The 26,157-nt window shown below is 39.7% G+C and overlaps 1 protein-coding gene across 2 annotated transcripts in view; it reads right to left on the reverse strand.

Annotated features, from left to right (window-relative positions):
• The window catches only part of LOC111874632, a 627,779-nt gene that overhangs the window by 88,318 nt on the left and 513,304 nt on the right, over positions 1-26,157 (reverse strand). The window contains exon 12 of one of the 2 annotated variants that reach the window (XM_033755536.1): positions 13,633-13,677. The exons of the other annotated variant lie outside the window; for it this stretch is intronic. Coding sequence (XP_033611427.1) covers positions 13,633-13,677 — 45 coding nt within the window. The remainder of the gene's footprint in view (positions 1-13,632; positions 13,678-26,157) is intronic. 2 annotated transcript variants of the gene reach the window in all.

Raw genomic sequence — 26,157 nt, forward strand, 5'->3', positions numbered from 1 at the left:
ATAAGCATCTCTGGGTAGACATTGCTACTTAAATCAACAAGCCGACTCTAAATTTGTTGTTTCATTTTTCACATTAATTGGATTCAAGAGATGTGGGGGGGGGGCTTAATCCAGTATCCTTTCGCCTTACTTTCAAAATTTCCTGCCTTTACCTGACATGGCGCTGGAAACTGTTACATCAGAAATGTACATTTATGAGGTGTGAACCTTTTTATCCTGCAACAATCTCACATGAAGGAAAGTGGTTTCATATTGATAGAATTGCTTCTGGCATCCACAGTGTCATAATTAGCTATAGCTGAAGCAGGGTACCAAAATTGAAAGGGAGAGGGGAATGTCGCGTATAAGACATTAACAAGAACTAATTGATGATTACGGGCTATCAAAAGCGAATCACTGTAGACTTTGCAGCCTTTGTTCTTCCAGAGCTCATCTTCTTTATTGAGGTCTAAAACTCCGTGGCTTTTAGTTCGTAAGAGAACTATACCGACCGAGCGACCGCCGCTTATCGGAGAAGTTAGTGCCAACTTTTGCGGATAGAGGGTGTCGCGTGGTCAGCGAAACGGACACCCATGGCCGTTACTCTCGGTTTTCTAGACTGGAGTCCTTACTGAAGTATCACACTATTATATAAAAATGAGAACACAAGAAACCAGATGAATACTTTCTCATTAACGAATGTTACCGTGAATCCATTAGCTGACATGCGAAGAACAGAGACACATCCATTGACGTGACGAGGGGAAAGCGTCACAGACTTAAGAGACAGGCTACGAGGAGTGACAGGATCTTCGGGAATCCGATTTTAGGATTCGATATGCATCTCGAGAGAAATCTGCGCGTTCTAATTTCCGTAGCTGAAAGTTTAACAAGATTTCAGATGTTGTCAGTGGCTGCTTAAATCTAAAGGAGGGCTCTTCCACTTCCATTGCCCATCCTCCCCCATTTGTCAATCTTATTTCTGTTTTTCGCTCTCATCAAGCCATACAGCACAGAATTCTGAAGCACAAAATCGTCACTGGAAAAGTATCTTGGAGTGAATCAGAAAAAAAAAGCAACATGATTAATTCCTCTTTCGGTTCTGTTGTTTTGTAACTGAATTATGTGGGGTACAAAGTTTTAAAATTATATGTCTTTTGAATTATTTATCCTTCACAATTTGGGATAGATTATTTCACGAATACGAAACATTATTTACACCATAGCCTTCTACATACAAGATGAGTACAAATTATCTTCACAAAATCGGATATTTACTGTCAAATAATTAAGCGAGATAATACGTTCGAAAATTCAGAGAGAATATTACAGCTATCAACGTTTTGAATCAAAGCGTGCAAAAACAGCTGAAAATATAGGCCGCCAGGGGAACTGCAATCAGCAAAATGGTGACTAAACAAACTAACTTTATGGAGTTGAACACTTATTGAGAAGCCACCAGTCGTGCAGCTACTCAAGAACTTGCCAATATTTTATGGAGCCCGAAGGCTCATACCGTGTTCGCAAGAACCCTCCACTAGTTCCTACCCTAAGCCAGATCAATCCAGTCCATACTACCGCATCCTATCTCTCTACGATCCATTTTAATATTATCAATTCAACTACACCTTGGCCTTCCTAGTGGTCTATTTCCTTCTGGATTTCCCACCGATATCCATTCGTGCTAAATGACCTTCCCATCTCACCCTCCTTAACTTGATCATTCTAATTACACTTGAAGTCATTACTTGAGGTCATTGTTTTCAATTGACCTTTTCTTTCCGGCCGCACTATGGTCCTGGGGTCGACTCAGCCTCTAACATAAATGAGTACCAGGAATTACTTAAATAACTTTCCTGGGCAGTAAAGCGCGGCCGGCGCGTAAGGCTGACAAACTTAGCGCCATCTGTGAGTCGACTGTCTAGATAATGTGGGAACCTCAACGTCTCACAATCGTATGGACCTCCACGGTCTGTTACAGGGATAGCTTTACTTTAAGTTTTTCCTTTACTATGCATGTCACCCTGCAATTAATTGTTCTCGGTTCTTGATGCTGAAGTCTCTACACCACTGTGTCCTGCAGTAAGTAATGTGGCAACATTCTACACCCTCGTTCCACAAAATGAGGGCGATTACTATTTTTTTATGATTGCCCGCCAGCCATACTCGGTTCTCATGCGCTGAAATGATGGATGGTCGACATGACGTGGCTTGCAAAGTTCTGGCCACGTCCCTTTCAATTTATTACGTCACGATTCAAAATCAACGTCAGAAACCTAAATTCCTACCCGTCACGAAACCACAATGCGGTGTGACAACCGTTGAAAAGAACCAGGATGAAGAATTACCTATGTCATGATAAGTATCCCTGTTGTTATTGAAATGTAGAATAGGAAAAACCAAATTACAGAATCTTGGAATAGGCTATACGTATTCTACGTTCAGAGCATCTTTGAGGATTAGTCGGTGACATAGGTTTCTACGTTGCTTGCGCTGGTAACATACGTAGAATTTCATCTCTCCTGTGATGAGTCTTATTTTAGTTTTCTGGTACAAGGCCTCGTACGTGTACAGTTTTTAATAATTTAATGTTTCGTCTTAGCTCTCGTAGATGGTTTGTGCTGTGCTTGGTTTATATACATTATCTTGTGCTGATACAGGTATCCGGAGATAGAGACTAGCTCTATAGATTGGACTTAACTGAATAGGTTTTACCTGCAGACGGAGACAGAATCGACCCCGAAACGTTGTTTCTAAATATAAACAGGACGTTTTTTAGATAACAGACCGATGAATAATGTCCATAAGCATATTATTTGTGCAATTAGAGAGTTATAAAATTTTCTTTTTAAACACTTTACACGAATAAGTCACTACACAGGACATATCTTCTTGGAGATGCACACTGAAGGTGTGATACACCCTAAAGGGCGTCAATCACATAATATTCCAATTTCACCACATCATGTTGGCAATTTAGACAGAGTACTGTTAGTAAAATATATGCATACTCTTCAGGAAGTACATAAAAAGAATGTTCAGTTTGGAGGCCGTGTATATCTAGCTTCTTATTTCACCACCGAATGTATTCAGTGTATTTCGATTGAATATTGTATTGGGCGTCTGCAGTAATTTTCTAAGATGAACTTCATGTGTATTTATTTCCGTTCTGTATAATCCCTACTGTACATGAAACCCACACTGAATTTAATAGATTTTGTATAAAAAAGTATGGTCGTATAAGGAACTGGACGATCAGCATTGAAGTAAAATATGACGTTCGTAATGATTTACAAACTTTATACCAAATATTTTCGAGATTTTTTACAAAGAAAAATAATTTCTGACTTTTATGTAGTATACAAGCAGCCTGTCTATAGTGCTGCTCGCTTTGCAGCCATAGGCGTTTCCTCGCAATGGACATAAAGCCCAGTACTTCCAACAAGAACGCAACAAGGCATCTAGAAGATACGGCAAATAAGTTTCGAGACTCATTTTTTAAATTTCGCGCCTGGCCCTCTGGTAACGCTGTTACTTGGAATATTAGGTGACGCAACAACACAGAGCTCGCAAGGAAAGTTTGGATATGCTGCGTTCAGTATTCGTTGAACAACAGCTCGTTAGATTAATGTGTCAATTTTATCCTGACGTGAACATGGAGCGCACGATGGAACAGAGAGGGAATGTGAAATTTTGTGTTAAATTGCAGAAATCGACAACTGGCCAACTGCCAGTTCATAGAGTGGAGATCAAAGAAAGCCCAGAGAAACCGCGTATATCGAAATCCGAGAAAAAAAATGTTGATCTGCTTTCCGACATGGTTATCATCCACTTCGAATTTGTGCCCGAAGTGACCACTGTTAATCAGACGTTCTATATGGAGGTGTTGAAAAGGAGTATTGATGCTCTGAGGCGAAAGTCAGGAAAGTTGTGGAGAGATCGTTCATTGATTCTCCATCATGACAAGGTGCCGACATACCCTTCGCTTCGAGTGTCGCAGTTTTTAGCAGGAAAAAGCATCTCTGCTATGGACAATCCGTCGTACTCTCCTGACGTGACTCCAGCTGACTTTCTGACTGTTTCTAGACCTCAAGAGTGTGCTGAAAGCAAAGCGTTTCTCGGACATTCAGGATATTAAATCATCTCTGACAAAAATACGATAAATATTCTTGTTCAGGATTTTCAAAACTGTTTTGATCAATGGCCGAATGGTAGGAACATTCCAAAGAACTGGAGAGAGATTACTTTGAAAAGTTCTAGACTGATAATATCTGCAACTCTTGAAAGAAAATTAAAAATAAAAAGTATCGAAACTTACTTGCCCGACCTTGTACACTTCAGATCTGAGTAGGATACAGTTTTCACGTGTGCTTTGATTTCTTCTCGTTATTCTTATTCTGCCTTGAAGGATTAGGCTCTCTGGCCTATTCCCAGGCAGAATTATACAGGAACTCCGCATTACCGCTTGGACGGGGATCAGTCCGTCGCAAGGCCACTACGTAAACAGGACATATCGTACAATTGTCCATGCCTATAGTGAAACTCGAATTCACGAAGACATTCCGTGCCTTAGATGGTGCGGCCACTGTGTTCGGGGTGTGTTTTAATTGAAATGTGGAAAGTTATCTTATTTCAGTCGGACAAATTTCGGTGTTTCCACATGTTACTGCAATATGTGTAGCATATGTGACTAAAGTACAGTCACCAGGTAAAGGTAATATTTCTACCGAGAAAAGCAGCACGGGGTAAAAACTCTGTGGTAATAAAACTTCATGTATTCTAGACCTTCACCTACAGATGTAGATTCGTCCACCTTTACCCTCCAGCCGCCATACTCAACGATAAATTTGCCCGATTCCATTTCATGGTTCAAGGGTTTTGTATTATTCAACGGTAGTGCCAGTATGCGAGCCTATATAGCGTCGGAGGGCTGTACGCATTAATGGCGGTGAATGACTGTTGGCAGGGGAAACGGAGTACTCGGGGAAAAACCGACACCAGTACCAATTTTTCCACCACATATCCTGCATGACCTAACCTGGAATCGAATCTGGGACACTAAGGTAGGAAGATAACAAACGGTTTGAGTTCAGTGTGGCCAGCTCAGTTTGAATTGCTACAGAACAGTTCTTGAAATGGTTGGGACGGGACCGATACGGGAACTACAAAACTTCGCGTAGGAATTTACAAATATTTTATATGGCCATTTCATTGTGTGTTATTTCTAATCAAGGAGAACCTATGATTCCTAAGGCAATTAAAGCAGAAGTTGTTAACTTTTTACTAATCATACTAATACGTCATATCAAAATTCACTTCACAACTTAACCTCCTCATATCTGATCGAAATATCTTAAGTTTGTGGGTAATTACTGCAGAAGTTATGGACACTCTGTATTTCAACTCCAAGTTCTCGTATCTTTATAATACAAGCCTAGATTTCAGAAAAACTTTTTGTTGGTACTTGTGGCTCCATATCTGAATATTCACTCGTTTTCTGACAAACAATTGGTAACAAAGTATGAAATATCATATAAAATGTCAAAGAAATTCAGAAACTACTTTATGACTTTTCAATACTTACCAGCTCCGTTCAAACAGTTAAGTCTTTCTGGATGTGAAACTACAGTTTGTATCATATATATTCACTCCGACTTTTCAGTAATCCACAACCTTAAGGAAGTCCAGAGAATATTTAACAAATGCTGTAATTAACGCAAAAACTTTTAAAGGTCAGAACAAATATTAGAACCATATCACATAATTTTAATTTTAAAATTATTATACATTAAAACTCCGTGGCTTTAGTCCGCAAGAGAACTATACCGAGCGAGCGACCGCCGCTTGTCGTCGAAGTTAGTGCCAACTTTAGCGGATAGAGAATGTCGCGTGGTCAGCGCAACGGATCCTCACGGCCGTTAATCTCAGTTTTCTAGACCGGAGCCGCTATTTCCTTGAAACGGTTCCTCAGTTATTCTCACTAGGCTGAGTGGACCCCGTTCTAGGCCCACTACTTCTCAGAAAATCTGGTAGCGCCGGGAATCGAAACCGGGACCTCTGGATCTGCAGCCAGGAACTCTGAGCACTACACCACAAATAACTGTCCTAAATATATAAGTAATATGACGAAGTAATAATGACATATTATAATAATAAGACTATTGTTGTGTTTTGACTGTGCAAACACTCAGTACACCAGTTATTCACGCTAAAACGTACGTGCATAGTGAAGTATCGGCCAAGTGTCAAATTGCTATTGAGCGAGTGAAATATCTGCTTGCAGTGGGGCCTACAGCCAGGAAATGGCGTGAGCATGCGCCTTGAGGAGCAGTTAGTGCACACTGTCATGTACGGTACAAAGCTTCATTAACAATATTGCGTGTGTGGGAAATATTAATACATAGAGAACTGGTGCTAGAGGAAACTGTAAAGAGAAGAAGACAAATTGATTTGGTTTTGCACCATGACAGAGCTGAGTAGCGCTAGTCCACACTCCGCTATGCGCGTTCTGCCATGTTTACACTGCTCTTCTCTCTCTGCTCCAGTTGAAACAGATGTTCGTTCCCCCCCCCCCCNAGATTTAGAAAGAACTGAGTTCAGTTCCGTATCATATCATTTCTAGTTTTCTACACAGTAAAACTCAAACTGTGTAGACCTCAAATAGATGTAACTACATACAAGAATGTCCGTTGTTATTTGTCTGTTCGTAAAGAAGCGTCTCGTAAGGAGGTCCTACTGAAAGCCGTTGGCCAGACGAACATGTCTCGAAGTTGCTAAGTACTGTTCTATAAGCATGACAGTTAACATGTTGAACTGGCATCTGCTGCTAACTATATAAAAGAGACATGACAGACACGCAGAAATAAGGAGCAACCTACAAGAAAGCAAATGGGTGTTCGGTTATACAATTTTTAAGTGCAGTATAAGAGATATGCCACAGTTTTAGGGGCTGCTTCTTTTACGGTCGTGGGTTTAATGTTTCGATAACCTTCTCGTGATTATTGGGGCATCTAAGATTTATTTTCCTCGGATCTGATAACTCTTACATTTCAAGATTATTTTCTCGACTTGTAGGAATCATTTTCCTTACAACTTCTCTTTAACATTTTCATGAAAAATAAATAAATATATTGGGTACATTTTCCTGCAATTAAATTCTAATTGCATTTGGAGAAAATGTTCTAGTTGTTCCATATATATGTTCATATGAGTAAATATATACAACTTTGTTTATTACAAGTAAATGAAACAGCTCCCAAAACTGAACTAAACTCGCAGAAGCAATATTATAGGCTTTACGTGTTACTTTATGAAAACAAAATCTGAGAAAGTAACATGAAGCAAAGACCCAGAAGAGGAAGAGAAGCCGCATATGTTACAAACACAGGATTTATACAAATACAGATAGATTAGTGAGTTGTGAATACACACAGGGAAAATTATGTGCCTACAAAGATATCTAAAATCAGATGTAATATAAATAAACGTGTTTCCATAATGTTTACACTCCTATGTAAGGAAAAGAGGGAGAGAGTTCAGAAGAAATGCAATTACTTGTCTAAAACTAACATACGCAAAGTATATCATACGTAATATTTTATATACACACTAATAAACCGAATAAAGCCATTAATTTATAAGTCATGAACTTCATTAGCAAGCCCAATTTATTATTAACCAATAATATTACTGGGTTCGATCGTCTTCACTTAAATATATTTCATTCTTTGTTTTTATTTTATAATATATTTATATTAAGGATCTAGATGTATTCTTGACGTTTGTCCTTGAAAAAATATTGATAAAATACAGGATACATCCGATCTGTACTAAAGATACTCCACAGATGCACTTTCTTTAAATTGCAAGAAAAATTTCGTATAGGCAGTATCACGTTAACATTATCTGACTCTTCCTGTGACTGGCTGCTAGTTGCCCGCCACGCTTTCTCTACGTGGAAGGCAGGAACAAGGTGTACAGAGACTCAAGTTCCGTATAACATGGCACGTTCAGGGTTACGTTCTGGACCACAAGGCTGAAACCCACATTTCAATAATTTAACCCCTCGTAAACTATTATTATATTGTTTTTATTATGAAATGAATATAGGACCGTAAAATAATATAGCGTTAAACATCCAAACTGTTAAATATATGGATTTAAATAAGTTAATATGGACCGTTGAAGAGTTGCAATTCCGCTCATCAGAGCATCACAATATGGCTAAGTCCGAAAATCTAACGTGTGTTAATTTAATGAGATCATAATCCGAGGAGCGGCAGGTCAAGGCACGCCTGTGCATGCGAATATACATAAATATAAACATATACACGTACATCATACATACATAAATTGTAAAAGCCGAGCTGAGTACATATGCAAGAAATTCCCTGCTTTTACCATCCAAAGGCTCATTACCGCGCTCACAACACCCTTACTGTGGACCCTACGTTACCCAGCTAACCCAGTCCATATACACTAATCTTGTATGGAGGAATTTCTTGTCTCAATACAGCTATAGCTGTACTGACATAACTTGTCCAGTGATTGAGGTTAGCTCTTTCTAACGGAACTTATAGAGTACGCGCCTCCGACACTCTCACCTAAGCACGGAAACAGATCCGGTTTCCGAAACGTCGGGTTCTTTAGACAACCGGAAGATGGGCGAAGTGCAAAATTCATTAATCCCGAGTGTCATACAGCATCGTCAGAGCCCTTTCAAATCTACTAATATTCTTATAGATCTTGGTCCTAAAATTTCGCATTCGTTACATCCTGGTCCTTCAGCGGCGGCTAGGCGAGGCGCCCATTTTGTAATGCCCAAGGTTACAAAAGGATTAAATATAAAAAGGCAAAACTTTCCCTGTAACAGACCACGGAGGGCCATAGGATTGTGAGACGTCGAGGCTCCCACATTTTCTCTAGACAATCCGCTTACAGATGGCGGTAAGGTTGTAGCCTTACGCATCAGAAGTCATTTACGCCCAGGAAGATTCCTGATACTCATTTCTGTTACAGGCTGAATCGATCCCAAGGCCATAGTGCGGCTGGAATGAGTAGGTCAATTGAAAAATCCAATGACCTCATCGGGAATCCAACTAGCGACCTTCCGGCTTGTAGCATAGTGCCTGAACCAACTACGCTACTGCGTGTCCCTAAAGGATTAAATTAAACTGTTTATAAAGGTAATTAATAGCAGCTACGCTCCAAATAAATTCAATTTACGACAGTTATTGTCGGATAATACTGACCTCAATCGGGCTTTGTGTCCCGCGGGAGCCGTCTGTTAGGATTAGAATCGATTCGGCTGTAGGAAGGCAATGGAGGTAACCATACTAACAGAAGTTGCAAGTACACAGGGGCTGAGTGTCTGGGATTCAGTGGGCTATGGGAACATTGTGCTATGTAAAGTTCAGGAGGTCATATCATGTCCCTCCGGATTCAAAGCAGGTGGAACTGCAGAATTCTCCCATCCGTAATCGCCCAGTGAGAGAAGATGGACGCAGATTTCGTAGGAGCAAAACATTTTAGTATAATTACACCATCAATTCGTCCACTTTTTTTTGTGCTCAGTGAATGAAGTGTAATGGGCCAGGTGATGTTTCTCCATACATTTATGCCACAAAGCTCTTCAGAGAACGAGATTAAATTGATCAAACGGTGGGTCGCGACCCTATCGGGTCACTGTGCCCCCTAGAATTATTTAAAATATTCTCACGATTTAGAGGAGTGACTATAGACGGGGTATGAATTGGATATTTGATTTATTTACACCACTCGGAACTACAAGCAATATCAGCGTCACCGTTGATCTCCACACAAAGATCTTTCCAGCCTGCTGTGCCTTAACCAGTCGTTCCCTGGCAACAGCTTCTAACAACAGATTCTACAGCTTCCCGTGCTCAGGCCCTTGTCACAGATGCCCGTGCAGAATCCTTATCAACTGACAACTCAACTAACTGGGTCCCAGGCTGGCTGTCATTTCAGACCAGCCTCCTAGTCACCTCTTCACGTGCTGACTTCCGACTGACAAACTTAACTTGATTGCCACAATTGCCAATTTTGCACGGACCGAAAAGAAAACACCGTTTCCAGCGATTTCTGTATTGTTATTACAGGCCGTTATCCATCCATTGCTTAGAAACGGGCGTTTGTTAATTAGTGTATTGCACAGCAACGGCTGTACTCGTTACAATGTGGTTGTACCCACGCAGTGTGTTTGTTCCTTCTACAAGTCGGACTATCTCCCGGTAAAATGGCGTTACAACCCACCGCTGGGAGAACATCAAATGCAACAATAAATTTACCTCTGGCTGTAACCAGGAAATTAGACTGGCCTACATACTGTCTGTGTGACAACAGTGTTGACACCATTCATTGTTCTTATCATCATAGCTCTTTCCCTTGCTGTTAATTTACCATAAGGCAGTAATTTGTAACTAGAGTGTATTCAACCGAGTTGCCAACACAAACTTTTTTTTATTTATTTTAGATTTTATCAATCAGAATATTACATAATTCTATAAGCTAAAGTGCTGATTACTCATTAGCTATACTAATGACTAGTGGCGTGAACAGGTTGATATCCAGCGAAATCACCTGTATAATCTATGATTAGTATCTATACATTAACTTAAGAGTAGTTCAGTTGGCCACAGTTTTTTGAGTCTTTTGTTGCTTATTGATTCCATGAGCTGATTGGGGTGGTTTTCTATGGAATTATGATGTGTGGTGGCTTTCTTGCGTATCGCTTCCTGTACTGTTGGTACCTGAAGATCTGTATGTAGTGTATGATTTGTTACGTACCAGGGAGCATTAACAATTTGACGGAGTATCTTGGATTGGGATCTTTGTATGATTGCAACATTTGATTTAGTTGATCAGCCCCATAATTCTAGTCCATATGTCCAGATTGGTTCGATAATTGTTTTATATATTAGAAGTTCGTTGTCTGCAGATAATCGTGAATTTCTTCCCAGTAACCACTGTAACTCCAATGTCTTGATGTTAATTTTTTTTTCTTTTTTGCGAGATGTTGTTTCCATGTCAGTTTAGCATCCAAGTGTAGGCCTAGATATTTTACTGTTTGCTTTTGCGGTATCTGTATGTTGTTATTGTGACTGCTGGGCATATTGCGGTATCTGNCCGTTGGCGTTCCACAGCCCTATTCTTAGGAACTTGGCCATTAGTGTACTAGTTTGCTAATTAGCGTTGTTAGCATGTTAATGACCATGCTATTTTGTTGTATTAATTGACTGAACATGGCTTTAAATTCATTAAGAAATTGTGTTAGAGGACTGTTTGTTGGTTCTGGTGTATTAGCATCTGTGTTGTTTGATGGTTCTAGTGTATTGGCATTATTTGGATTTATGTTATTAACTGCATTACTATATGTTCTGTTTTGGTTTCCATAACTGCCCATATAAATGTTGGGTCTGGTGTTTACATTGTTTGAGATTGATGGGTTGGTGGCTCTAACCTTTATTGTTTGTTTTCCCCGGATTAGCCTGTGATAGTACTCACATCCTTTATAATTGGCGGGATGGCCTCCTCCACACAAGCCAACACAAACTGTCGTAATTTTCGTTCTAACAAAAATCTAATCGCGTGCTTCACTTTGGCATGACATGGAGCGCACAGAAAACGACGCGCCCAACGATTCTTCTATTGTTGCGTGTTTTAGTTGCCGCGGAAACGTGTTTACCGAGCCTCCGCCTACCAACGATAGGATGGATACACATGCAGACACACAGACTGATCAGAAAGATTTATGAAGTACGCCACTGAGATGGGCTCAGGCGCAATGATATACATGCCGAGTTTCATAAAAATTGGTTCAGGCATGCAGGGAGGAAGGTGATCTCATCATCATATTTTAATTTTTTTTTCAAAATCAGGCTAAAGTGCTCATTTAGTTGAGTTCCTTGAAAAACGCAAGAGTGATCTATGCTCTATCAATATTATAAGTACATACATATATACACGTATAGGCCTACATACTCGTACATACGTATATACATCATAGATAATACGAAGCAGTTCTTCACGTTGCCTGACACATCATAATCAGTGTTATTTTTTTATAGGTCTGTATCTCTTTTCGCACTGTTGGCGTTCCATGTGTTAATAAATTATCTGTCTTTGTTAGTTGGATATCTGCTTTGCACTCTCCCTTATAAACATACACCTCCATCACATCAAATACATCTGTGGAGTATTTGGTAGAACGTTGTTGTATATGCGTTATTGTTGTATAAGAACTGTTTCATTTGGNTATATATTCATACACAACATATTTTATACGAAGTGTAAATAGCTGTAATCTTGATTTACTGCTTTATTAGGTCCAAAAAGCTATGTAATTTTCAAAAGAATTTTCGAAATAAATTTGAAAAATAGAATTATAATTGTGATCTAGAACGATCGAACCCAAATATCATGGTAGTCACTAAGCATCGTTATAATCCTGACAACACTAAGCATGTGCACGTGTTACACGGACGCAAGTTCCGGAAAAAGAGACAAGCAAAATGGCTCACGTTCTGCAATGTAGGAATACAACAGCTTTGTAGTATTATTCTAACCAATCAGAAATGTTCTGTTGGAGGCTCCGTAATATCTCGTAAACAAAAGGTTGAATGAATGTACAAGGGGTGGGCCTTCGTGGCCCTTGCACCGCGACCACAGTGATCTATTGTGCCTCCCCTTTTGATTATCCCCTCAGCAATCCTGCACTTCGAATGAAGCGTAGGATTTAAACAAACGGTTAATAAGAACCTATTCACATTTCGAGACAGAGGATTGCGTGTGAATTTCTGGCTCCAACGTAAGCCAAGAAAACCAGTGAATTATCGACTTTTTGATGCTATATGTGTCAATAACAATTTGTTTTTCCGTACGAAAGATTTCCTTCAATAAGGAAAGTAATCTGGCAACCCAGGCCGCGCCATAGCTCAAGCGGTTTCTCGCTGGCTTCCCACCGTGGTGGCTCAGGTTCGATCCCGGGGTCTGGTAAAGTGAGACTTCTGGTGGACAATGTGGCGCTGGGGCGGGTTTTCTCCGAATACTTCGGTTTCCCCTGCCAATCTTAATTCCACCAAATTCTCCATCATCATAATCACTCGGGGCAGTCTACAATAGGCCAATCAGTGGCCGCCGTGCCGAGTGGATCCAGTTGGACTCCACCCCACACTAAGCGAATTAAAAAAATATATGGCAACCCGAAGATAGGATACACTACGTGGCAATAAACTCCACGAATGTCTATATTCTGAAAGCAATTTCCTTAATTTTTTTTCTTAAATGTCTCGCTTTTCAAATTGTGACTTACTGAGAAGACATTCTGTTTGTGTAAGTACGACGCCATTTTGGTACTAAAGCATAGGCATATGCCAGTGGCATGACAATTCTGAAACTTTCGGCAGTTCTGCACAAAAAAAAATGTTCTGGTCTTTTTGGGTGACGACAGTTAAATGCACCTGTGAGCAGCATGTGACTTGTCTCTTCTACCATTTCTTGGGTATCTCACCCAAGATGATGGTCATACATACAAACATACATACAAAAGCACAAACATGTGTAAGGCAGGTTACAAGTTACAGAAATGTGATGTTATTTTATACTGGTAATTACTACTGTCATCTTGTACTGTACCTCATTGTCATGATGGTGGAGACTGCGTGGTACATTTGATTCTTTCTGTTTAAGAAAATATTAACGAAAAGAAATATAGGGAGAAAATAAAAAGTAATGGAGGCAAGAAGAATGCAGAAAGGAACATTAATTAGTTGAAGGCACAACAACACATCTGTACATGCAAGAGGAGTCGCTCTCGCCCGAGTCCTCTTACATATATAAATACATTCACAGAATAAAATTCTCATCTATCAGAGGAAACCATTTTGTGTTTCTCAAAGCTGTTGGGTGTCCCAGTACCCAAAGCTTGACCAGGTAGCATTGTGGTTAACAAACCAGAAGTTCAAGAATGATGTCTTCTGGGATGTGGCGCTGTTCAGATCTTGTGTGTACAGATTTTTCGGAGGAACGTATCACCTCCATCTTCAGGGAGAACCAGTTGGTTCCTCATTTGCGGATTTTTCTACCCTGAAGATGGAGCTGATACGTTCCTCCAAAACATCGGTTCATACAAGATCTGAACGACGCCACATCCCAGAAGACAGCTTGCTTCATAGTCACAGCCGTGGAACCCTCAAATCTTACAAACCAGAATTTAAAGAATACAACATGATTTCCGACAGAACACGCACAGCTCAATAAGTTGATACCTTAGCAAAGCCTTGCCAATGAGAAACACAATGTGGATTATTGCTTGCACGAGATTTCTTTGAAAATATGTTTTCTTAAACAGAATAAAAGCTTAAATTTTGTCTGTAAGTTAAACACTATTTTTTTTCTTTGCGATTAATTTCATACAGCAAAGAGGGGGACTCCTGAAGTTGTTCTATGGACGCAAAAGTGAAATGGAATTACTAATATTAAGAACGCCATGGAAACCAAAGTTGTTAGAGAAGGATTACAACTTACTTTCCTAAGTTTAAAACAGTAAGTTCCCTCTTTTCTCTGTAGAATTTATAAGAGATTTTAAAGGAAATATTAAAATAACGTTACGCCCATCTAAAAGTACTTACTGTGCCTTATTTTAGGGCTAAAATTCATAAAATATTTCAAAGAAATCTTAAATATAGTGCAGTTGCGCTAGTCACATTAAGTTCTAAAGAAGTTAATTCACTCTTGTAACTAATAAAACTACTTAGGATCGATCTCATCAAGTACAAAATATGTTTGGCGATTTGAGGAACGACGACATTTTATGCTGCAAATGACTGTATGTTAACGAAATGGTGAAGATTCGAATGACGAGCAAGGCCAACAGAGAAAATCCACCATTTGCGCAACTACGAAGTTTTATCTTATTGATTCCTTCTCCAAATCTAAACGTTAATATCATACACAAAGTAAGTAAACTAAAGTAAAGTAAAGCTATCCCCGTAACAAGCCGTGGAGGCCCATAGAGCTGTGAGATGTTGAGGTTCCCACATTTTCTAGACAATCGGTTCATAGTTGGCAAGTTTGTCAGCCTTACGCGCCGGCCGTCCTTTACCCCAAAGAATATATCAAGAATATTCCTGGTACTCTTTTCTGTTAGAAGCTGAGTCGACCCCAGGGCCATAGTGCGGCTAGAAGGATTAGGTCAATTGAAAAAAATTCAATGACCTCATCCGGACTTGAACCCGCGACATTCCGGCTTTCAGCATAGTGCCTCAACCAACTACGCTACCGCGTGCCCCCTAATATTATACAGAAAGAAAGGAAAATTATTGCCATATCTAAGGTAGATTAGAAAACGCGAATAAGCTATTACATACTGAAGTTTCTAGATCTGTCACTCATCACAGTTTAGAAAGGTTCGTGACACAAATTAAAATTTATCTCAGTGCTAGTAAGACTAGACACAACTCTGCCATGATATCATTATCAGGGTTACAACTCTGAAAGCAGAAACACGCGTGGCTGTATATAAAGCGAAAGATTAGCTCGTTTCCCACATTTATCGAATCGGTATGTATCCAAAAAATATCATAACAGTTACATATTACCTGTAAATACACAGTACAAGATACGATGGGGTACCCAAAAGAAACAGAACTAATTTTTTTGTGGGCAGAGCTTTTGTAGTACCGCGTTTTGCCGCTATGAGCGCATAGAGCTAACATTCCTGAGTCGATAAAAGGACTAGTTTCGGCAGAGTTTATAGTGACAACTGTTTTGTGTGATCGTCGTTTTTGCAATGGCTGATTTTCGTGAACAGCGTGCGGCGGTGAAATTCTGCTTTTTGCTCGGGAAAAGTGGAACAGAAACTCTTGAAATGTTAAAAACGGCGTACAAGGACGATGCTATGGGGAAAACTCAAGTGTTTGAGTGGGTTTCCCGTTTCAAAAATGGTGAAATGTCAATTGATGACAAACCTCGTTCTGGTCGTCCTTCCACGGCCCGAACACATGAAAATGTTGAAAAAATTCGTGAAATCATCAAGGAAGATCGACGACGGACCATTGAAGAAATTGTGGAGCTGTCGGGAGTGACTTGGAGCTCAGCGGCCAGATTTGTGGCAGTCGGGTGACTGGGTTTTCCATCATGACAATGCCCCTGCTCACACAGCCCTCTCTGTACGACAATTCTTGACCAAAAATGGTATGACCCCTGTTCCTCACCCTCCATACTCACCCGACCTTGCTCCGTGCGACTTTTTTTTTGTTTCCTCGAATGAAAAGAGACATGAAAGGAAAAAACGACGGAGACGCTGTCTACATCTCAAAAGATGAATTTAGACAATGTTTTGAAAAATGGAATAAAAGACTAGACAAGTGTATTAGTGTAAGTGGAGAGTACTTTGAAGGGGATTGAAGGTTTGTGCTTAAAATTTGAATAAATAAGTTCGGTTTCTTCTGGGTACCCCCTCGTATTTTTAAAAGTAAAACACGATGTTATTAGAAAAACTTACATGAAGTAATTAAACAGGTCACGTTTGTTAGGAATACCCGATATAAATTTAAACATTTAAATTATGTAATTAGTGGAAGCAGCAGGAATAACAACGCAAGAGTAAAGTCGTAATTGTAGCGACAATTCTCTTTTGCAAACTGTACATTCCGTATTCTCCGAATTTATAGCAAAATATTATCTTTACCAGTTGAAACACGTAGTTCATCTAAACAATGCTTAAAAATTAAATTACTACAGCACAGAAGACACAATGAATCTCCATAACAAAGACAAATGAGTTAGTGCTGTTAGGGAACCAGTGAGTTAGTGCTGTTAGGGAACCAGTGAGTTAGTGCTGTTAGGGAACCAGTCGGTGTTTATTCTGAGAATCGTGAAATACTTGCGTGTACGCGAATAATGCACATGTATACTTGTTTAATTAAAAAGTGATTTGTATGGTTACCACTTTTAAAGCATTAATACACAGCCATAAAAGGCAAAAAAAAGTTTATCTCTGTAACAGGCCAGGGAGACATAGAGGCTCCCATATTTTCTAGACAATCGCCTCATAGATGGCGGTGAGGTTGTCAGCCTTGCACGCCGGCCGCCTTTTACCACCAGGAAGATTCCTGGTACTCATTTCTGTCAGATGTGTGATTCGATGCCAGGACCATACTGCGACTGAAAGGATTAGGTAAATTGGAAAAAAAAACCACCTCATCAGGACTCGAACCCGTGACCTTCCGGTTTATAGCACAGTGCCTCAACCAACTACGCTACCGCGTGCCCTCAAACACAACCATAAGGTAAACAAGTCCTGTTACATCAAGAAGAAAATATCTTTGGGTTAATTACTTCCACCACGTTCAACCAGTCTAAAAAACTCTGTGTTACACGCATGAGCAGACGGATATGCAGTGACGTGCTAACAGGAATGGCACTATTTTCCGCTAGCAATAACAGCTTTACGTTAGGCTGATACTGTAACTGTAAACGTTCTGTAGAAACGTACATAAAGTGCAGATCTTTGTGTCATGGACCTTCGTATTACTGCGAACAAATATTCATGCCTAGAAAATTATAAAAAGTCAAGATAAGAACAAATGTTACATGAGAATATGAAAGCCATTTAAAGGAACAAACACTAAAGGGCTTATGAAGAGGTCACTGCCAAATTCACACATAAAAACTACAATAACTGTTTTAAGAATAATATTCAAACAACAGAACACATGAAGAAAGCAGTCTTCTGGGATGTGGCACCGTGTACATGTGCTGTTAACCGACATTTCGGAGGAACGTATCGCCTCCATCTTCAGGGCAGAAGGAAAAATAAGAAAATCCGCAAGCGAAGAGACCGTGAGAACCGGTGCAAGCAGACTGCTTATTTTTCCTTCTACTTTGAAGATGGAGGCGATACGTTCCTCCGAAATGTCGGTTAACAGCACATGTACACGGTGCCACATCCCAGAAGAAGGTTTTCTTCATAGTCACCGCCGCGAAAACCTCAAATCTTACAACAGAACATATCGTCACCTGAGTATTGGAGTGTGCTATTGGGTTTGAAGATAGGAAATTAACTTCGGTTTAAACGTGGCTTAGAACAGAATAGGCTCTGAAATCTGAGGCAAATAACGTTTTCTTGTGGTGAAGTTGGTCAAAACAATATGGAGAATCAGAAAAGCGCGTTACCAAATTTTCGCCCAAAGCTGGAGATAGAACACTGCAACATTCAGGCGACAATATGTAACATTTATGAAAACTATGTAGCCATGAAGGAGCAATAGCAGTGTTACAGTAGCGACTGCAGGGTTATAAGTATTGGGGCAGACGGGGGGCGCCGTATACAAAGTATATATTATCTGCCGAAATAATTTCTTTGTATAAATATATTAATTACTGTCACAATTAATGTATTTTACGTCACATGTATAATAAAAATTTAAGTAGTATGGACACTGCATTCGTATGCCTGTAATGTCTTACTAATTACACGGAGCAGGTTCCTTCTAGAGAAGCCGCCAGTTCTTCGGCTATCCAAGAATTTTGTAACACTGTACGAACCTGAAAGCTCGTTAGTCTACTCGTATAAAGTTTCAGCTACTTTAAGCCTCCGAAAAATTTATCATCGCATTTTAACTGCGGAATGCCGGAATGAAATGTATATAAAAAGCTATCCCTGTAACAGGCCGTGAAGGCCCATAGGGTTGTGAGACGTCGAGGCTCCCACATTTTCAAGGCAACCGGCTCATTGATGGCGGTAAGGTTGTCAGCCTTACGTACCGGTCACCCTTTACACCCCAGGAAGATTCCTGGTACTAATTTCTGTTAGAGGTTGAGTCGATAGTGCGGTTAGAATAATTAGGTCAATTGAAAAGCCTAATGGCTTCATTGGGAATAGAACCCGAGACCTTCAGGCTTGTAGCTTAGTGCCTCAATCAACTACGCTACCGCATGCCCCCAAGTATTTATAATGTAACACAAAATATTCTTGTCACCCGCAATGTAAGCTTTGGAATCAGTTCAATACAACTGTCTGCTGTAGTGCAGCACTTTGAGTCTTTAGACTATTGTAACTTACACTGCCCATGTTTTCATGGTACATCTAAGAGAGAAACATTAATACAAACTATGCTACACACACTTAGGAGATGATTAAAATGGGATTAGAATAAGAAAATAATATATAGAATCTACGGACATTTAGTATACAGGTTAGGACTGTGGTCTGAATTGTGGGTGCCGTAAGGAAAGTTATGAAGCATGATAAACAGATGTCGAATATTATGATACAGTTTAATTTTACTATTTAAATAAACATTACGCAACAAATTGTCTAGATGAAGTGTATGCTTCCTCAAAAATTAAAATTTTAATTACACTAAAACTGACTGTGCCAAATGTCACATTTACGTGTCAGAACCGAGGCAAGTTCTTCTAGAACACAGGAAAGGTGCTACAAGACCACACGGCATCATCTCCCAGAAAACAGTTATCTTCAAATCATTAATATGTTCAATTCCATTATATAATCTTAGTCATGAATTTTACTGAAAGGAACAAAATAATTTGACGAGCTCTTAAATTTATATTTATTAACTCCTTTCACGAAGGGAAATCCAAAGCTCCCATAGCGGGGTCTTCCGGGCTGTAACATTGCGTAGTTCCGAGAACACCCGACGTTTCTGAGCAACATATCGCTTTCATCTTCAAGGTCGAAGAGAAAGCCAAGCAATAAACTAGCAGAAGCAGGTGACATGCTGAACCGTGCTGGTTTCTTGCTTGGTTTAATTTACGCTCCTGAAGATGGACACAGTACGTTCCTTCGAATCTTCGATGAACTTCTACCGGACTACACGGCGTCGCATCTCAAAACACAGCACTCTGTGAGAAATATACAACATAGAAGTGGGCACGTTCGGTAAGTGAAATTATATGTACAGTTTTATCCTCAGGCATGCGCGCATGTTGATGACGTAACTACTCCAAAATTCCGTCAGAAGAAGATAAATACAAAAAAAAAGAGGCACAGAATTTCGTGTATTAAAAAGAAGTTACTAAGCCTCATGTTTTAAATTATCAAAATATATTGATTTGTAAAAAATTACAGTACATGTAACATGGAAGTTTTTAATTACATATTTTGATTCGTTTTGTGTATAAAGTTTGAGGAAGCATATACTTCGTAATATATAATTTAGACTTAGAAGCACTGCGTTTTATGAAGCTGGAGGAATGGTGGTAGACCTTATAAAATATATATGAAAAGTCAACATGAAGTTTCTAGGTTGATTTTTGAACCGTGTCACGGTTCTTTCGGTGTAGGATCTTTGGATTTACCGTCTCTCTCTCTCTGGCAACTACGTACGCTGCGACGCGGAGCCGATCCCTTTCCCATCAAGTTCTTTGCGTAACCTAGAGGTCACGTGTTTCCCCTTCCCTCTTGTCCCGACACGAGCTACGTTTACAGACAAGTAGGTCTGTTGCTTTTTCCTCTTCGTCTTCGACCGAGAAGGTCGGTTTTTGGGAGTTCGAAATTCAGTTTGGTTTTTGATTACGCATTACGCGTAGAAATTCTGTTTCGGCGCATTGATTACTACAGGAAGAGAGAGAAAGCCCTGTCGAGCCGGCGTAGGGCTGGCTGGCTCGGGAGTTTGTGTATTTATTTATTTATTTATTATTTTTCCTGGCTTGTAATATATGTTTTATCAAGTAAGTACTTACTCAGTGAGTTGGGCGAGATGTTTTAGAACTGCCCTGTATTTGTGAGAGTGCCAGGAGTTACGTGACTTGTGATTGGTCAATGAGTGCCGCAATGCGGCAGGGGCACTTTGTTGGGATTGAATGTTTGTTTCTTTTCAGCTCTGTTTTATGTATTTTTTTGTAATTGGTGTAGTCAGAACATTATGATCGAGTTTCATTTTTGCAATCAGGTTAATGCGACAGTTTTAACTATGTACTTTCAAGGCTATTGATCAGCCCAGGTCACGGAACTTAAAAGGGTCGCAACCGTTACCTTGACTGCGGGCGAATTCTGATTCATTCTTGACTGATGTTATTTGATTTTTCTACCAGCCCTTCAGGCGAAGTTGTAATATTTTTCTTATCCTATTTGTATGATTTACATTTCTACTCTTATGTTGCAATATATTTTATGTTATGAAAAAGCCAGCTGGATTGTCATGATTTCTCGTACTCTGCTGAAATATTTGTACTGCCCAACGCCTATGCCAGCTAACCCTCTCGGTTCCTCCCTTGAGATCCCCTTCCACATTGGGGAGGCATTGGAACACCACGAGCCAAACAGTCGATTGTGAGCTCCGGCCGTCTTTGAAGAGGTGGACCGGCTCAACAATTGGTAGCAGAGCGTGGTTGTCTTCGAAGAGGAGGAATTGCGGCTCATTTTCTTGTTTCTCAAAGTCAACGACGCTAAAAATTTATCTAACTTCGAGCAATGGCCTTATTTTGTGGGAACTAGCTGTAATTTTCATAATAAATATTCTAAATGACAGAAATTCTATTAGATACTATAATTTAATTTCAGATGATTATGACGAGCATAACAACAATAATACAACGAAGAGGTCTCTTGAATCTTGTCAGATTTACTTCACCACATTCCTGCAATTGGCATCAATGAGTTTCACCTGTATTGAGGGATATCTACTTAAGATTACTCAAGGCGGAGAAGGAAAATTATATTACTCGTTATAACAGAGTAGACAAAAATCAAAGCACTCAATATGTTTCGGAACTCCAAGGGAACAGGCGAACTCCGAAAGCTGATTCTGCGACCTCATTTTCAAAGACGAAAAAAACAGCAAAAATCATGTCCCACCGATAGTATGGCTGATACATACGCTAAAAAAATCAACATAAAGTGAGATAAAAACCAGGAGGAAAATTTTCGGTTTGCAGTGGATGGCCACCTAAATTTGTGATCAATAAAAGACGAAAGGATTATTTATTGGACACTAACATGAAGTTGTTTATGCTTCTTTTGGCTTGTTTTGGACTTCATCCTTCGTCTTGTATGTAATAGACAAAAGAACACGACGTTACAAGCCAAAAGAAGTTCAGTATACACTATCGTCAGAATCCTTTGAAGTCTATATGAAATTATTTAGTTCAATATTTTGTCACAATGAACCAAGTTCCAAATAGAAACACTTGACAGGAAACATTCCGCATGGCTAATTTAAAGGCATGGTTTCTTGTATGCAAATATATACAAATTGGAAGAGGAGTTCGAAAAGGATGCTGTTTATCACCAATTCTGTTCAACTTGTACAGCGAATGCCTTACCAAGGAAGCTCTGGATGGGCTCGGAGACTTCAAATTAGGAGGGCAAATTATTCAAACTGTGAAATATGCAGATGACCTTGTGTTAATGGCTAAGGAAGAAACTGTGCTACAGGGCATGATTGATAGACTAATTGAAATTGGAAGGTGCTATGGCATGGAAATGAATGTGGAGAAAACAAAAGTAATGAAAATTTCGAGACAACCAACCCCAGTCACAATAAAGATAGACCAAAAACAACTGGAGAATGTGAAATGTTTTAAATATTTGGGTAGCTTGTTAACAGATGATGGAAGGTGTACTTGTGAAATTAAATCCAGGATTGCCATGGCAAAAGCTGCATTTAGCAAGAAGAAGAATCTTTTTACCAGCAAATTGGACTTAAATTTGAGGAAGAAACTAGTGAAATGCTACATTTGGAGCATAGCTCTGTATGGGGCTGAAACATGGACACTTAGGGCAGTAGATCAGAAACATCTGGAAAGTTTCGAAATGTGGTGTTGGAGAAGGATGGAGAAGATCAGTTGGACCGATTATGTGAGAAATGAAGAAGTGTTAAATAGAGTCAGTGAGCAGAGGAATATCCTACATGAAATAAGAAAACGGAAGGCTAATTGGATTTGTCATGTTTTACGCAGAAACTGCCATCTAAAAGAAGCTATTGGAGGAAAGATAGAGGGGAGGATAGAAGTGACCAGAAGACGAGGAAGAAGACGTAAGAAGATGCTGGATGACCTTGGGGACAGAAGAGGATACTGTCATTTGAAGGAGAAAGCTCTAGATCGCAATAAGTGGAGGAACTGTTTTGGAAGAGACTGTGGACCTGTCGTCTGACAGATTACTACTGATGATGATGATGATGATGATTTTTTGCTTTCATATCGCTACTCTTTAGCCAATACTTCTATCAACAAATCTAACACAGCGACTTTTCAATAACCGAGATGTTTAAGCACCTTAATTCTTATATAAACTGTGGAAATCCATATGATGAAACTCACATCACTGTCTAAGCAAGTAAGGGCTATGTTTATATTGAATCAGAAAATTACTGGAAACGCAAGTTGACTTTTCATATTGTCTAAATCTACATGGTAACATTTACTGTTGGCTACACTGGGAGAAGGGTGGAAGAATTAAGTTACAGAGAATGGTAACATACGGACCTTTGAGGATATGTGGTGACTCTTACGCTGCAATAAAAAAGGTGAATTTTCATAAAGTTGACAGAAAAATTGTGGGAAATCAACCAAGCTAATTAAACAGCCGAAGAGATAAAAGCAGCAGAGAATAGCTCTCGGTTATGAACATTTTATCTCCTGTTCGGCATAAGTACGCCGACGATTCGGAGTAAGGTACTGCCTCCATCTTCAGGTTCGAAGAATGAGCCGAGCAAAAATCCAGCATGAAGCAGGCACCTCGGCTTTTATTATTGTCTCCCATCATAGTGGCTACTTGCTTGGCTTACTTTCCCAAATTCAAGATGGAGGTGGTAATTTTCTTCTAAACGTCTTTTGACTTCCACTAGACTACACTGCGTCATATTCCGGAAGATAGACATCTTCATAAAGACAGTTTCGAGAACATCGATTGTGACAACACAGAAGATCGCTTCAGCTTAGATTGCAAATGGAACAATTTATTGAATAGGGATAACATAAATTTATGTCTGTCTACTCTATTATGGAGATGCATAACGTATTGTTGAGGCTAATATTGTAGCCTGACAAAAAGGAAATGAAATTCACAAAATTGTAATTTCACTAACGTACTTCAGAGAACACTTACGTTCCCAACGTTTATTAGGCAATAAAAAGTAAATTTGTCCCTGTGCTTAACTAATTAAGCACTACGCCATGAAGGAGTGTGGAGTGGATATGTAGATCAACGAATTCAGACCTCAGCACTATTTGGAGACGAGTGGTCAGCTTCACGCCCGGGTCACTTTACACCCGGAGAAAGAACCCAAAGTACCCATTGCATAGGAGTCTGGGTGGGCCCCAGAGCCAGTCTGAACGGCGCGGAGAAGAGAAAATTCTTCAGTATACCGGGACTCGAACACCGACTCTTCGGCCATCCAGCCTGTAGCCAGTCGCTATACTGACTGAGCTACCCCGGCTCCAATATTTATAAGAAAAATGAAGATGCAATCGACCGTATATACCACCGTGACTTCACCAAAACTTTTCACTTGTTGACCCCGTTCTGAGTATAAATTAGAACAAGGCATTTCTACGTGAAGCGCGGATACGTTTTAGAGCCAATTTATTTGGCGGTATAATTAGTTTGGCTGCATAAACATCAGTTCATTATATACAACTTACCAAACACTGATACTTTATACTATAAGGACCTTAGTCACGGTGCGGTAACGTACACAAACATCAATGATAATGGGAACGGAAAACAGACTATGCAGTGACTGTGAAGTTCCGTGTTCACTGGTCGAGAAACCGATCGAGATGTCGCGGTACCAGGACTTGATTCTTACTCCGTGTAGACAGTCTCTGTACGACTGCGATACGCAGCTTCTGGAATGGGACTGTTATCCAGGACTGCCAGATTTTCAGCGGCCGAGAGATGTCACACTTTCAGAAAGCAAGCGTGTACTGCCTGCTTGAAATTTACTTCCCTTCGAAGACGTCTCTTTCTAAAGATGAAACTAAAATTAAATTTAACCACTCTACAAAGCAGAATAACTTTTGTAGCACACAACTGACAGGAACTACAGAGGTAAAAATATATGAAACCGCTCTCTTGAGAATGCTGTGTGTTTTCAGAAAGTTTTGCAGTGTCATAAAGGAAGCAGTAAGTGATATCAATGCGCATTACAGCCGTTTGATTCTCCTCACAGCTTTGGAGAAGAACATACAGGTTTTTTACAAAGTAAATGAGTTATTGACGCAAATCCGCCCCTCAGATTTTTCATATATGAGCTGAGAACTTCTCGAATTACAAGAATGTGTGAAACGATTCCCATGCATTCACACAGAATGTTTGTATTACAGATCCATCAACAGTGCAAGCACTTTATTTCTTGCCATATGTTTCGGCACCAATCGGCCATCATAAGGCACTCAATTCTCCAAAACTGTTGAACATTAGTCATACATTTCACTTCCATATTGTTCCATGTTAATGTTGCGGTTACGATCCAGCTAACATTAATCATGAAGAAAGCAGTCTTCTGGGATTTGGCACCGTGTATATGTGGTGTTAACCGACGTTTCGGAGGAACGTCGGTTAACACCACATATACACGGTGCCAAATCCCATAATACTGCTTTCTTCATAGTCACCGCCGTGAAAGCCTCAAATCTTACATAACATTAATCAGTTCACCATACACTGTGACTCACTTTCTATTGCAATTAACTAAAATTTCAATAGAATTTTTAAATTTGAATTTAAATTTGAATTACTCTTCTTCAATTTTGCACATTTCCTACACCTCTCTAAGGCGTTGTCCACTTGTCCAAACAGTATACTCGTACAGTTCTACCGTACTTTTTCTTTGTTTCGGCGGCCTGTTGTTTCAATGTGTAAGCCCTCTGTTGCTGTCACGTTTGCCCCTGTCTATGTGCATATGTCGTTCACTCCATCAGCGTACGGCGTTGTCCTCGATGTAGCAGATGTTGTGCATATAATTCGTTCCGAACTGTCTCGATCGATTTAAACTGCGAGAAATCTCGACTGGTTTCTCGACCCGTATACGTGAGGCTTAAGAGTTAATATTATAGAAAAAATACTGTATTAGGTGTTGGTATTGTTAGGAATCATATGTCACGTTTGTTAAATAGAGCAGAGCGCATGACTGTATAAAAGAACACTTTATATTACAAACAAAATAAAATGCAAGTAAACGGGTAACA

Source organism: Cryptotermes secundus, unplaced genomic scaffold, assembly GCF_002891405.2.
Source record: "Cryptotermes secundus unplaced genomic scaffold, Csec_1.0 scaffold20, whole genome shotgun sequence".
Taxonomy (NCBI): Eukaryota; Metazoa; Arthropoda; class Insecta; order Blattodea; family Kalotermitidae; genus Cryptotermes; species Cryptotermes secundus.